A 14,827-nucleotide genomic window follows, 5' to 3' on the forward strand; every position below is an offset into this window, starting at 1 on the left:
GCCTGAAGTACTCATAAGTAAACTGTTGCACAGTTACTGTAAATCCAGCAGAAATCCATGCTGCTACCAAAAGGAGTACTTCCCTCCCCAGCTTCCCAACAAATGTAGAGGAAGAAGAAAGAACCAGGAGGACAGAGACAGGCTTCTGGCTGGAGCTCTCTTCTGTCAAATGAAGTACAGCCTTATTTACCATAACTCATAAGGAACACAACTCCTTGTCACAGACACTATCTTCTTCAGCTACCAGGGCAGGACCCAGACAGGCAGGATCAATTACACCTTTCTATCAGTTTTGCTTACAGAGCATAATTATACTAGAAAATTAGTGTATTTCAGACAACTCTAGTAAAACCACTGCAAACTCAGTAAGGAAAAATAATCAAATAATACAATTTGTCCTCGCAAGGTACAGCTCCAGCAGAGCTTGGCATTAAATACAGTGACCTTAAAGAGGGTGGTAGAAACTTCTCAAACTGTGGTGATCTTCACTGACTAGAGTCAGAGAGGTTGTGGGGTTTCCTACTTTGTTTTATTTCAATCTCCTAGCAGACTTTGAAGCCATTGCTGCAGCACAGCTAAAGCACTTACATATCAGAGTATCAGGATGCTGGCTGCAAACTAATTCTGATTTTATGGAAGCAGATGGGAAAATTGGTAAGTAGTGGATTAGAGTAGTTCTGCATGAAATTCTGTTACTTTAATGATTAGCAAAATCATTAATTCCATTTTTCTTTCATTTATTAATTGCATTTTTCTTTTAGGATTGCTACTCAGGTATCAGTGCAAGTTTTGTAAGAAAAGCAATTAATTTCATATCTTACTAAGACTTTGCATTTACTTTAAATTCTTCAGTACCGCACTAACTCAAAGTGAAAAGGAAATTCCAATTCTGATTAAACTAATTAGCTAATGAACACAACCCACTCTGGCTCAGAAAAAGCTTTTTTAATAGCTTCCTCATTAGGCAGTTTGAAGGTAAAAAAAATGTATGTATAGTGATGACAAAAATTTAAGTCTTTAAAGAATACATGTGAAATAGTCTAAGTTGGGGCTTTATGATAATGCACATACCAGGGTTTTTAAGGAAGGAAAGAACAAAATCAAAGCTAAATACAATTGTAATTGTTTTCACAATTGTAATAAATATGTGCAGAACAATGACAGAAATCAATAGATTGGCACAAATATGAAAAAATATTTATAATTCAAAAATGTTATCACGATCTAGAAGAACTTCATTTTTATTCAATATATGACTTGTTAGATAATATCTCTATTATAAAAAAAATTATTTAAACAAATATGCCTCAATGGAACCTTTGGCAAGATGCATAAATTCCTCAAATACAGCAGAACATGGCACTTTTCTAGTGAGCAGAAGAAAAAATGTCCCAATACCACAAAGCAGAAGGAAAAACAATGCAAGGACAAATTTAAAAAAAAATCCTAACCCTAGATGACTTCATCTTCTTCAGAAGATTACAGACATTTCTGAGGGGGTAACACTCAATGTCTGCTAAAGCTCACATTGTATAATCTTTATCTGAAGGGCTTCTCTTAATTCCCTTATCTTCTCCCTCCTCCTAGAAGATGAGAATAGGGAATTAAGGGAAATTTGTGACTCAGCTCCACCTCCTTCCTCTAAATACCCTTGCAACTGTTCCTGTACTTTGCTATGGAGCAGAGCATCAAGAGAAGGAAAGGATCTCATGCATTGCCCGTGTATGCAGCATTGCACTACTGTTCATCAAATGGCACTTGGAAGATGGAATTTCCTACAAATGAATCCATAATAGGGGTTTTCAGGCACCATAAACACCTCAAAACAGCTACAGATTTTAATTCTGACCTGGAGGGAAAATATTTCCCCAAGCTGGCAAAGCCACAGGCAGACGGCAACTAAAGAGGCACCTCAGATATAATAAAGGTCTAAAGATGAAAATAAAATCAGTCTCTTAACCAAGAGGGTGAGAGAAATCTGACAATGCACCCACTGACTCTGACTGGCCAAAATATATGAGCTAATGAAATTTGTATTTGACTGAAATAAAGAATAAAATAATTAAATGACACATTTATGTTTCTTCTTTAGTTTGGTCTTCAAAATTTAAGGACATATATCCCAGATCCTCAAATTAAATGCCCTTTCTTCCTCCCAAGTGCTGAAAAGAACTTATGTGCCTGTGTGACACAAGGTTCAAATAATAAATCTTAATAATATTAATAAAAATTATCTATAGAACATTCTTTACATAGACTGCAAGTCTACAAAACCAAAGAAACTCCACTGCCCCCAAAGCAGCATCATCGTGGTATGAAGTAGGTCAGAATCTATCAACTGCTAATAGAATCTTCAGTATGAAAACAGACCAAGCCATGGACAAGACATCCCTAAAGAGATACTGAAGAAGCAGAGGGATGTCTTCTAATATCCTCAATCCAACAACTGAGCATGTTAGGTGAGTAGGAGGGGAGGGCTCTGGAGAATCTGATAATGTCCAAATATTCTCCTTAAACAGAACAGCACACGCCACTGACACGACAAAGGCCACTTGCAAACCATTAGCTTGCCCCAGTGGGGTATTTCCTATATTCTTATGCTTTAGGCTAGGCTTGACATGTATCTAAAAATTTGCAAGCATGGGCAGGTTTTAAAATTTGCTTGGTCATATGCACCTAATTAGTGCACATAACCAAGCCCTCACAAATCCTGCCTGACAGTGACATCTCATTGTTAGGAGGCATAAACAGTCTTTGCAGGACTGCTGACATATTTCACAGATCACACTGAGACCACATCTCATTTTTAAAGAAAAATCATTAAGGACATTAAATATACAGCTCATGGTTTATAACTCAAAAGATAGCTAGTTCCATTAAATCTCTTACTGTGCACATGTGGCAGGCAGAAAAACACATTAAAAGCATAATGAACACAAAAGTCTAAATAATCATACATCATCTTGAAACAGGCCCCTAAGAGCAACTTTTATGTGAATTCTGAGGAAGTAGTAATAACTATGAAATGCCTTCCCCCATCCTGTTCTTCAATATAAATATGGGTAGTTCTTTAAAGGAGGCACTTTAATCATACTCATGTCTGACATGTTACAAAATACTGGCATATCAAGACACTTTTAAAACAAATACACAAGTAGAATTATTAGGAAAGAGAACAAAACATCATTGTGTCCCTACACACATCTGTTGTGTCCCACATATGGAATCTTGTGTGCACTCCTGGCTACCCCCTCTCCTTGTTGTGCAGTCTTAGAGAGAATTAAAAAGGCATGAATTCAGGTGATCAAAGGTAAAGAACAGTTTCATTTCAAAAAACGGGTTACATAAGTGAAAGATCTTTAGCCTGAAAAAGAACAGTGGAGAAGGGAACTCAATAAAACCACAAGAACAGAATTGCCCCCTGCCTTGTCCAGAGGAGGGACTCTGGAAGTTTCATATTTAATCAGCAGGTGTCAGAACCAACCCTTTAGTTTGTCTTGAGCCTTTGTTAGGTTGTTTTTTAATTTACCATTATGTATAGTAAACAGAACATCCACTTAAAGGCATACTTGTTGATACAGAGAAGCATTGATGTGAAAAGCTTCTGTGGGCTCAATGAACACCTGGAGAAAAGTCCACTGAAAGCTATTAAAGAAAATGAAATAACACACACACCCCATCATTTAAGGCAAGGAAGTTCACCAGCTGCAGCCAACAGCCTGTCAGCATGCAGGGACACTTTCCATTTCTTTGCTCAGAGGGAGGCTGTCAAGCAGATCCTCACTATTACTAACTTGGCAGGGCTTTGGATGGTAAGGGCATAAATAAAAAGAAAAGAAGGCCAGCCAAAAGAAACTAAGAGGTACTGAAAGACCAGAAGAGTGCCTGCAGCCAGGTGCATGTTGCCATGGCTGCCCTTTCACAAACATGATGAGTCTGGGGATGCTGTGAATGTCTGCTGCTGAGTTTTCCAACTGAAGTCCCCAGCTGGCCAAGGAGCAGCAGGTACATGCTGACACACCAGGTATTTCTCCTAAACCTGGTCTGTGGGATGCAAAGGTGGAAGAAAAAAGTGGAATAGAAATTTCCCAAGCCATTTCCATGTGGTGGTTTGAGGACAAATCAGCTGGATGTTGTGCATCAAGCTCCCCACAGGTGAATCAATCAGGGCAGCTCACATGCTCAAGGATAAAAGAAACTTTTGGGGGCAGGACTCACTGGGTACTGTCTTCTTGCAGGAACAGCCATGGCCATGGATAAAAGGCAGCCTTCACCTGTAAGGAACTGGGGAGAAGGGTGGGCTGGGGGGAGGATGTGACAGATCATCTCTCATCACGTACTGTGTGTGAGGATTCCAACACCACTCTCCAATCATCCCCTGCCACATCAGTGGGGCACAGGGTGCAAGGTCAGTGGCTATAGAGGATGGGCTCCCCAGTCAGATTGCTGAGAATGGCACATAGGGCTAATCAGGCATTTTGTCTGACCAGCTACAGATAGTCTTCTCTTATGTGACTTCAATACTCCATATATACAGCACAAGCCAACTAATCATGGAGTAAAGCAGCAACTTACAAGCTCAAAGTAAAAACAGATCATCCATCTGTCACATGAGATGAGGATTTGAAAATTTCATTAATTTTCTGAAACTGCTAGCTAAGATATCCAAAGAGTTTCATTACTACAAAGAGCCTTTTTATGCTGTTAATCCAGATTAGTAGTGACTGTTCAATTTAGAGTTTGCCTAAATCTTTAGTTCTACCTGATGCAAGAGAACAGGCTAATTCTTCCTTCCTTTGAAGCATGGCCCTGCCCTCTGAAAATTCTTCTCTGCTCCTTTCCCTACTTCCTGTTCCAAATTCATGGTTCATTGTGCTTTTACTGCTTTACAGCCCATCCACAGATATTCGAAAAAGGAAAGTACTTCAGAGCTCCTCTACAGATTTTTACTTTATTTGTTTTTAGTGATTTGATCACCTGCTGGCCCAGCCACATGGAGAAATAAAAATCATTAATCTTAAAAATCTTCATAACTTTCATAACTGATACTCAGAGAGAAATCGGCAGCTCTTCTTGGATAAGAAAAATAAAAGTGCTTTATCACAAAACACTTAACAACTCTCAGTTGTACAGACTGCCTTTCATCGGACTTGAACACCGCAATCTTGGAGAGAACCACAACTGTAGGCAGCCCTTCATCAACCAGTTTGCCACTCTGAGGTGGTCTGATCTCAGTATGAGTCCAGCTGTTAATTTGCACTACCTCCCTCAGCACACAAACACTGAACCCCTCCCAAGAGGAGACATTCTCACGTGTGCAGTGCTATTGACAAGGCATTCCTGGCAGCTGGAACAAATTGCACGGAGGTACCAGGAGCTGCCCACCTGCTGGCGGCCCACAAAGGCGGCCCACACCACTCCAAACCGTGCGCTCAGAACAGTTCCCACAGCTCAGAGTGGGCCTGGGAACACAGGGCAGAAAGCACACACTCAGCACCACTGACACTCCAGCAAGCAGGGAAAGCCTCAGAGAATTTGATTTGGAGCCTCTTGCTTCTGTTGTTTGGCAGTTTAGATGAAATTAAACTTTACAAAGGAGACAGACCAATACCCACCATGTTGGGCATTGCATCTGTGGGATTTTTGCAGCTATTAATGCTCTCCTGAGTGAACTGCTCAACAAGATTCTTGGTATTTTTAAATGAACCAACATTTTGCCCTTCTCTAACCAGCCAGAAAAACATTTGACTGGAAAGTCAAAGTAATCATCCTTCCTTGAAAAACAAATTCTCCATATTTAGTGATTGTACTGTGCAAGCCTGCCTATTAACATGATCATCTCATTTCCTTCAAATCACAGAATATTTCAGTACTAATGAACTAAAGGAGGTAAAAATAGAAAATGTCCTTGTGGCAAAGAGATATTGGATGTTTAATATGAAAAATTTGACATTCTTAAGTCAAATGAAACAAAGTAAATTGTTGTATTTGTACTGCAGCAGTGCCCTGTCCATTATGCAAGATGTGCTGGAGAGTGGGTGGGGTGAAGAGAAGTCCTAGGCTCTGTTTTACTTTGGAAACATCTGTCCCTAGGGAAGGGACAAATGTCAATAAGGCATCAGCTCACAAGTTCATTTTGTATTTTCCTTCCACATTTAATTGCCCTGCTGATCTAACCATAATAGTATAATTTTTATAGAATTGCTACTTACCTCCACCAAGACTCTTGATTATTATTACTTTTAGAGGCAAATTACGTTTCTGTCAAGTTTATCTGTGGGTAGTTACAAACAGGTAGAACTGGGCTGATTGAAGTTCCCTATTTCTAAGATGAAATAGGAGTGGTGTATTCTAAGTAACAGTGAGTGTGCAATTAATCAGAGATTCTCTCCTCAGCAGCACACCAAATAAAGAATTATCCTTTTAGGGATACAAAATACAAGCACTGTCAGTGACTTTCAGTGAAAGCTTCTATTATGGTATCCTCATAGTCTCCACCTCAGAGCAGTCACAAAGCTGTCACACAGTGTGCAGCACCTCACAGTTGTTAGTCAAGAAGAATGACAGGTCAGGACTGGTAAATTCACAGGGCTCCAAAGGCAGCATTTAAAACAAAAATAGATTATTTTAAAAAAACAACAAAACAAACAAGAACACGAAAAAACCCCACCAAACCCTCTCAGAATTACTTCCAGCGCTTGAGGTAAGAATTGCTTTCCCTTCTTTTTTTTTCTTAGGGAACAAAGAAAACCAAAGAGACTTCTCCTTAAGCAGACTGGAGAGTTTACCCACCAGCTGTAACTTTCCCTCTCTCCCTCTGAAACAAATACACCCATTAAACAAACTAACTAGCCCTCCAAACATTTGATTGTCCACACAAACATGAGTAAGTCAAGAGCAGATAAGGTGTAAAGCTTCACTTGGCCAGTTTTTCTCTTGGCTCTGAATATTGTAACTGATGCCACAAGTACATTCTGGACAGCTGGAGCAGTTCACCACAAATGCATTTGGCCAGCTGAATTTGGCAGTTGAATTAACTTGAAGGACAACAACAGTAGTTTTGCTTCTTTTAAACAATTTCAAATAGAAAATAATATTGCAGTTGGAAAACACCTACACCAATCACCAAGTCCAGCTGCCTGACCACTTCAGGGCTGACCAAAAGCTAGAGCATGTTGTACAGGAATTGTCCAAATGTCTCCAAAACACTGACAGGCTCAGGGCATCAACCACCTCTCCAAGAATATTGCTGCAGTGTTTGATCATCCTCTCAGTAAAGAAATGCTTCCTAATGTCCAGTCTAAACCTCCACTGGTGCAGTTAACTACTCCCACACATCCAACCACTGCACCTGAGGGACAAGAGAGCAGCATCCCTCTCTCAACCTCCTCTCCCCAGAAAGCTGAGACAGCAGGGAGGTCACTCCTCAGACTCCTCCTCTCTGAGCTAGATGGACAGAGTCCTCAGCTGCTCCTCACAGGACATTCATTCCAGCCTTGTCACCAGCTTTGTTGCCCTCCTACAACTACATCAAAGGACCTTCACATCCTTGAATTCTGGGGCTCAGAACTGCACACAGAACTCAGGGTGAGGCCACAACAATACAGGAGAGCAGGGTATCTACTGTTTCTAAAAATCTTTAGAAATATTAGAAGTTTCCACACATGCTTGTGGGGTGTTGGGGGACTTAATATGGATCATCTTCAGGGAAAAATATTAGGAAATAGCCAATTGTTGCATCTGTTCTCGGAAGCTATTCCTTCTGCTTAATTCCTCTCTTCTCTCTTTCTCAACAGAGCATAACTATTGAGAAAGCAGAGTGAAAGAATTAAACCATATAATTGTGTAAAGGATTTTGTTCTTCACAATTCCTGAAATAACTTAGTGCATTCTCAGTGCTGCCACAAGAAGATAGCAGAAGTAACACAGGTCATGTCACACTTGACACCAGACAGAAATACATGTATCATTTGCTCCCCAGCAGCCTTCTGGCATCTTCTTCCAAGAACTGTCAAATTCTTTGCCAGAATTTTGCCTTGTCCAGTATAAAAAGTCCTGCTCAATTCAGTAAGGAGCAAGATACAAAATGTCTTCAACAGTTTTTAAACTGCATTCCGAAGGTCAAACTATCAGAAAACTGTGAGTGAGTAGGTAAAGTCATTATCTGAACACTATGGAGTAATACAGAGTTAGGGTGACAGCAGTGTCAGGTAACTGATGTCATTAACTTCCCCAAGCAATCATTCTTCATTGAAGTTAACCATAAACAAGATCCCAAAAGTTAGCTGCAGATGACATAGGGCCTTAGTAACTACATGAAGAATGATTACACACTCATCTACACTCAGTAAACACTACAATACCATCAAAATACAACAACTGCTATAATTTTTTTCCTTTCCAGAAGTTTTCCCCCATGTTTTCTCCTCCTTCCCCAAAGAACACCATTTCTCTTGGTTACTTTGCTAAAAAGGAGCTTCTTTCTATAATATCTACTCCTTCCGCTGACAACTGCAGTCTTTAAATACTTGCAAGGAGTTGTAGCTATCTTAGACGAGCCAGAAAATGTCCAAAGAAACTACTGTCCATCAAACTACTTCCGAGTTAAAGGGATTGATTTATGAAGATTACGATGGAAGAACAGAAGAATAAATGACTTACAGCATAGCTATTTCCCAACTAAATTCTGAAATGCAACAAAGAGGGAGAACAACACAAAATATTATCACCAAAATAACTTCTGAAGCAGATAAACACAAAACAAGACAAACAAGTTGACAAAGTCAACAAATAATCCATGCTCCTGTAAGTTATCAAAGTTTTAAATTAAAACTCTGGTGCAATTTATGCAGCCATTACTTTCTTTGAAGTAGGTAACACACTTACATGGAGGGGAAATTGGTACTACATTATCACTCTGAATAGAACCAAAGTGAAATTTAAAAAGTAATAAACATTTATAATAGCTAGGGAAAACAATCATACCTATCCTACTTACCAAGCAAAATTTAGTACTGTACCAAACAAAACTCCTAAGAAGCAACTTAGTCTTTAAAAGAACTTTCAGGGACAATCTTGCTTGGAATTTCTTATAACTCATTCTACAAACAGCTGTAACACATTTTTTTTACATTAAACAGGATATTACATTTGATAGGAAAGCAGTGTGACTTTAGTTGGATTCCCTTTTTTTCCAAAGATTTTTTTTTTTTCATGAATCACTGACCACATTTAAAAAAGCAGCAGCAGAAGGTTCTCAACAGATTTCTGTCCTGGATGCAGGGTATCAGTGGGAGATAATTTTTACCATCACCCTCAGCTACAACAGTCTGAAGTCTAAGTCCTGGTTTATTTTTACTAAAATAAGTGGATACACACCATTAAAAAACAGGCAAGACTTTGAATACACACAACGTAAGTGAGCATAAAAATAATACTTTTGATGAGATGCTTCTGTGTGCCATTTAAACTGCAGTTAAAATGACCTCCACAGCTTCATAACCTTCATAAATGCATGGGATTGCTGCTGACAAACAGCTGAAGTCCCTCCCAGGCACACTAGCATGCTTACACTAGACAGGAATGCTCTCCAAGAACTAGAAAGTGCAGTGAGCTCCTTGAGCTCAGTACTGTACTTTAGTCACACAAAAGGCCAGACCAAAGTTTAATATCTATGTTTGCAAAAGCATTGCTTACTCTTTAAAATAATTACTGCTACCAATGTTCATCCTGTTGTATCTGCTACAAATAACGGTTCTAAAAAAAACCCAGCATCATCTAAAAAGAGAGTGGCTACACACATACGCACAAGAAAATTAGCAGCAGCAGGAAAAAATCTTCTCCCTACATGCTCTACTTAGCGCTGCTTAAGTACAGGGAGTGAGGTGTGTGCCTGTTTTCAGAACGGACCAGCAGCCTCATCTCTCACCTGTGCACAGAACACTGAGCAAAGCACTTGGTGAACTAACGGGCGACCATGAAACTGATGGGTCTGAGATTGTACCGTGGAGATACAGTGACAGCAGGAAAGCCAGGAAACTGACACGCTGCTTTCCCTCACACTCCCACTCACTAACAGTACTTAAACTCTGTTAGCTGCCAATGAGCAGCACTGTATGATTAAGTCAGATTTGAAATAATTTTATAATAATCAAATTTAAAAGGTATATTTCAGGCAACATCCAAGAAAATTGTACCTCAAGTAAGCTCATGCATTTACATTGCACTAAATCACAGAATCACAGCTCAAACTGCTCTGTGCTTTACTGCTGTCTGTGTACAGAGGCCCCAGTGAAATTTTCATGGATGTGCTTTACAACAGGTAAATACATTTTCATTTGCTATTCCCATTCTAATACAAAACTAAAAAATTTCACCTAAATATAGTTTAAACCTTTTCAAACTACACGGGATAATTGACCAATATTGCATTTGCACAGTCACATAATTCTCAAGGCTATGCAACAAAATGATGGTGCAGCTATGGCAAACCCTGCCAGCTGTGTAGTTTCATTCCAGGTATTGTTACCATAATAACCTATTCCTGCTATTGTTACCTCATTGCCATTAATGAAGTCTAGGTACATGCTACTGCCACACCTTTATTTCAATGACCTAAGAAGCTTAATTCCTGCACAGAATACCCACGTGGTTCCTTCAGTTCATTTTTAAACTTTCAGCAAACGAACAAGAAGGCATTATTTATTTCTTTAAAATAATACTCTCCCAGGTAGATAGTTTATACTCACCCCACATTCCTTATACAAAATTACCTAAAGAACACAAGCCAGGGACTAAACACATTATAAAAACACTCAAAGCCAGTACAAGGAGCTAAAGTTGCAAAGAGCTCACCCTCCCCTTGCTGCAGCTGCTCCGAGCATCCCTGCGGGGCGGCGGGTCCGTGCCAAGCCCGTGAAATCCGGGGCAGCAGGGCTGATTCGCCCGGGCCCGCCTAGAGCAGAGCGCTGACTGCAGGACCAGGCTGCCCCGCACACCAAGCCCCCCAGGCGGAGAGAGGGGCGGGTGTGGCTGCCAGGGGGTCACAGCTCCTCGGGACAGCCCCCTGTACTGCAGGAAATCCGCAAGAGGTGATTTACGGGCAGGGCTCATTCCCATCCCACTGAGCTGACAGTTCAGCTGAAGAGTATTAATCTGGGCACTGAAAGCTTGTTAAATAAGGAATCATACCCTTAGGCAGAAAAAAAAGTAAAATAGTAGGGGTGGGGGGTAGAAGAGAGAGCGATGAGGTAGTGTTGCACAAGCTTATCAGTGCCCACTTGCTGCAGAACATGCCCTTGCAAGAGCTGTGTATGAAGAACTACTACTGTTTATATCTGTAACACTTCCAAGTTGCTGCAAATCTCTAGACAAGTTTAATACGTGAAAATTACCTGCTTAAAAATACAATACCCCTATTTTCTGGCCAGCTTTTCCTCCTATGTTGGAGGAGCCTCAACTTCATTCACACTTTTTAAAGTGCTTTCTAAATCTAAAGCCCTTAAAATAGGAGTGAAGAGAAATACATATATTGAATGAAGAGCTGACCCAATGGCCTGTATGACCTGCACTTAGGCATCAGTTTAACATGTAACAGCATGGCATCTTGATGGGAAGTGAAAACATAACATCTGTGAACTTCCTTGAAGTTAACAAAGTTCAAGCAGTTGGCTTTATACTGACAATACAATCATATTTTCCTTGAAACAATTATTTGCAGTTTACTTATTTAATCCTTTCATAATTACCTAAAATACTCATCTCAACATTCACAGAAACAAATATGTGCAGTACTCACTCAAACAGTTCCAGCAAAAGCAACAAACTCATAACTAAAGGCTTCCAACATGACTAAGTCTGCCTGGATCCAGAATCATTCTCTACTTACTACTCAGCAGTAGTCAGGCACAAAAATGTTTTCCTATTAACGTAATCGCTTTACACATGCTATCCCACTCTCCTTGGTCTCTTGACCTTTCCTTCCTTTGCTTTGCTGACAGTTCCTCTTTTTCCAGGGAGCACTTGCACTTATGCACAATGCACTGCAGCGGCAGCTCCCAAAGACTTCGAGGTTTCTTCAAGAAACAGAGTAACTTTCCACAGCATATGCTGCGAGCACAAAAGCATCACTGAGGAGAGTACCTTCACTATCAGCTGTTCTACCTCAGCAGTCTAAGTACACAAAGTATGTGCTATGCTCCAGCTTGGAGTCTCTCTGCCTTTTCAGCATAAGCTATTCCAAGGCTTTACAACTCAAATGCCAGTTTCACCCAGTAAATAACTGACTTACAGGCATGGGTTGGAAGGAGTTGAGGTATTTTTACCCTCCACTAAGTTTTGACATTCTTTTTTTTTCTTTTTAATTTTTATAAATAGTCTAACTGGTAAGAGTGGCTAACTGAATTGATTTTGTGTTCCTACTTTAAAATACTGAGGTGTGAAAAACACTTTATACACTTTTAAGCAAGATGATCACTGATAGCGTTATTAGCACTCAGAATATTGCAATGTAAGCATTCAGCTGTAGTTTAAATATTTTAAGAGAGACTACAGTATAATCAGTAAGCTTTTCCATGCAGATTTGAAAAGTATGAAAGTATGACTTCTGTGTACAACATATGGTGTACAACAGTTTGCATACCTGAAGTGCAGCTAATGTATACTATCAAAACTTGATTTCCTAGGTAGTTACAGTAAAATTTCCCAAACTTTCTAATCAGTAAAGCAAACAGCATAGGAAGAGAAAAAAAATCAGAATATTAGTTTAAATTTTAATCCACCCAACTCCCTTCCTGCCCCATACTGAAATGAATAATGAATGAGCTAGGTCATGATTGCTTTCAATAAGTATGTCAGAACTCTTCAAAACAATGAGATGAGGGTAAGACAGACATCAAAGGTCTCCCTAACAATGCCACATACTTATACAACCACATACTATGCATCTTTTTTATGCATCAGCATACCAGGAACTGCATAACCACAAGTACCAAAGGTACTTGAGTTTTATGTTACGAAACTTAATATGCAAACAAAAATTAACCGAGAATTTTAAGTATTTGTGTCTGGAATCCGAGAATTCAACCCCAACCTTCACCATGCGTCTGGGCAGAGCTAAGGTTTTCAGACGGGAGTGTCACCTTACACCTCCCGTCAACTCTGTCACACAGCAGCAGCAGCAGCTCACCCAAAGCGTCAGTAACTCCAAGTTACAACTCCAACTCTCAACAAATGGAAGGTCTGGGGTTTTGCTGTCATGGTCCTCCCACGCCTCCCGGGCCGCTCCGTTACGGTGCCCAGCTGCTCCCCGGAGCGCTCCTCAGCCCGCCCTCCGTCCCTCCGTGCCCCCGCGCTGCCCAGCGCAGGACCCGCTCGGAGGCGCCTGCGGAGCGCGCCCCAGCTCCAGGCCGGCATCAGCCGCAGCCCAAGGGCCGCTGCCCGGCCGGGTTCGGGATCGGGATCGAGCAGTCCCCGCTGCACGGCAGGAGCGCAGCCCGCGGGCTGCCTCCGCTCATCAGGTGTTGCGCGTCCCTCTGTAAACGCAGCTGTTCCCCGCACAGCCCGCCCTCCAGCATCCCCGAAAATTCAGACACTTCTAAAAAAATGCCTTCCCCCACTTTTAAGGAACCCCCCACACACACTTCAGAAAGCTTCTCCCGCATCTTTTCTTTGGTGGAATTCCCAAACCGTCCGTTCAAAGGGACTAGCAGCCCCATGCCCAGAGGAGCTGGCATCTGCAGCGGGGGCACGGGCTTACCTTTGCCTCCCCCGCGTCGGGCTCCTCCTCGTAGTAGCCCTGGCCGGACTCGTAGGCGGCGGCGGCGGCCGGCTCTCGGGGTCCCAGGAGCACGGCGCCCGCGGCCAGGCAGCAGCTCAGGGACAGCACCTCCAGCAAGTGCATGGCGCAGCGACGGCAGCGCGGGCGCGGAGCGGGGCAGTCGCAGGAATGCAGCCGAAATTAGGAGGCTCCTTCTTTTCCTCTCCCCCCTCCCTCCCCTCGCAATATCCAAGGCAGTAAAATCCGTGGGATGGAGAAGATGCGGTAGCAGCAGCTCCTATGCGCCTGCAGGGGAGTTCCCAACTTTCCCAGCCGCTTTGCAAATTCTCATCAAAGTTATCCAGAGTTTGCCAGGTAAAAAACCCACCAGGAAACCGGACATCCGAGGCTGCGCTCACTCAGGAGCAGGGGAGGTGGAAAGCGCAGAGAGGAGGAGGAAAGGGAAGGGAAGGGAAGGGAAGGGAAGGAGGGAGAAAGAGAGCGCGCCAGGGAGCAGCAGAGCGGGACCGAGCGGCCGGTCGCAGCCGGGGAGATGCCTTCCTTCGGGCGGGCCGGGCCGGGGGCTCGCTGCCGAGGGGCCCCGCCGGGCTGTGCCGTGCTGTGCCGTGCGGGCGGCTGTCAGCGCGGCCGAGGGTGCGCGGCGCCCGGGGCTGCGCATGGCGAAAGCGCCCTCTGCCTGCGCCTCTGCGCGCCGAGAGGGGCCGGCGGCCGCCTTCCTCCTCCTCCTCCGCCGCCGCCTCCCGCCGGCGCCCCGGGGAGCGATGGCCCCCAGCTCTGCCGGGAAGGGGCGGCCAGCGCGGCCGGTCCCGTCCCGCATAGAGGGGCTCGTCCAGCCACGGCTCCGGCTCCGCAAGATAAACCCCGCGGCACGTCCCAGCCCCGAGGAAAAAGCGACGTGCCCTGCTCGTTTCATTAGGCTCGGAAGCCAAGGGGTGAAGTTCGGTAAAACTCACACAGAGAAATCATCCAAGAAAATTTTTGTGAATCTTAATCAGTTACTTGTTGAGCAGTGTTGGCAGCTTCATTTAAGACAGTATGCAGCTAGTTTTG

The 14,827-nt window shown here is 42.7% G+C and overlaps 1 protein-coding gene across 1 annotated transcript in view; it reads right to left on the minus strand.

Annotated features, from left to right (window-relative positions):
* The window catches only part of VEGFC (vascular endothelial growth factor C), a 77,459-nt gene extending 63,285 nt beyond the window's left edge, over positions 1-14,174 (minus strand). The window contains 4 exon segments of the mRNA XM_005483826.3: positions 13,757-13,928; positions 13,930-13,980; positions 13,982-14,066; positions 14,069-14,174. Coding sequence (XP_005483883.3) covers positions 13,757-13,928; positions 13,930-13,980; positions 13,982-14,066; positions 14,069-14,159 — 399 coding nt within the window. The 5' untranslated portion in view covers positions 14,160-14,174.
* Between the last annotated feature and the right edge of the window lie 653 nt (positions 14,175-14,827).

Source organism: Zonotrichia albicollis, chromosome 5, assembly GCF_047830755.1.
Source record: "Zonotrichia albicollis isolate bZonAlb1 chromosome 5, bZonAlb1.hap1, whole genome shotgun sequence".
NCBI classification, from domain to species: domain Eukaryota; kingdom Metazoa; phylum Chordata; class Aves; order Passeriformes; family Passerellidae; genus Zonotrichia; species Zonotrichia albicollis.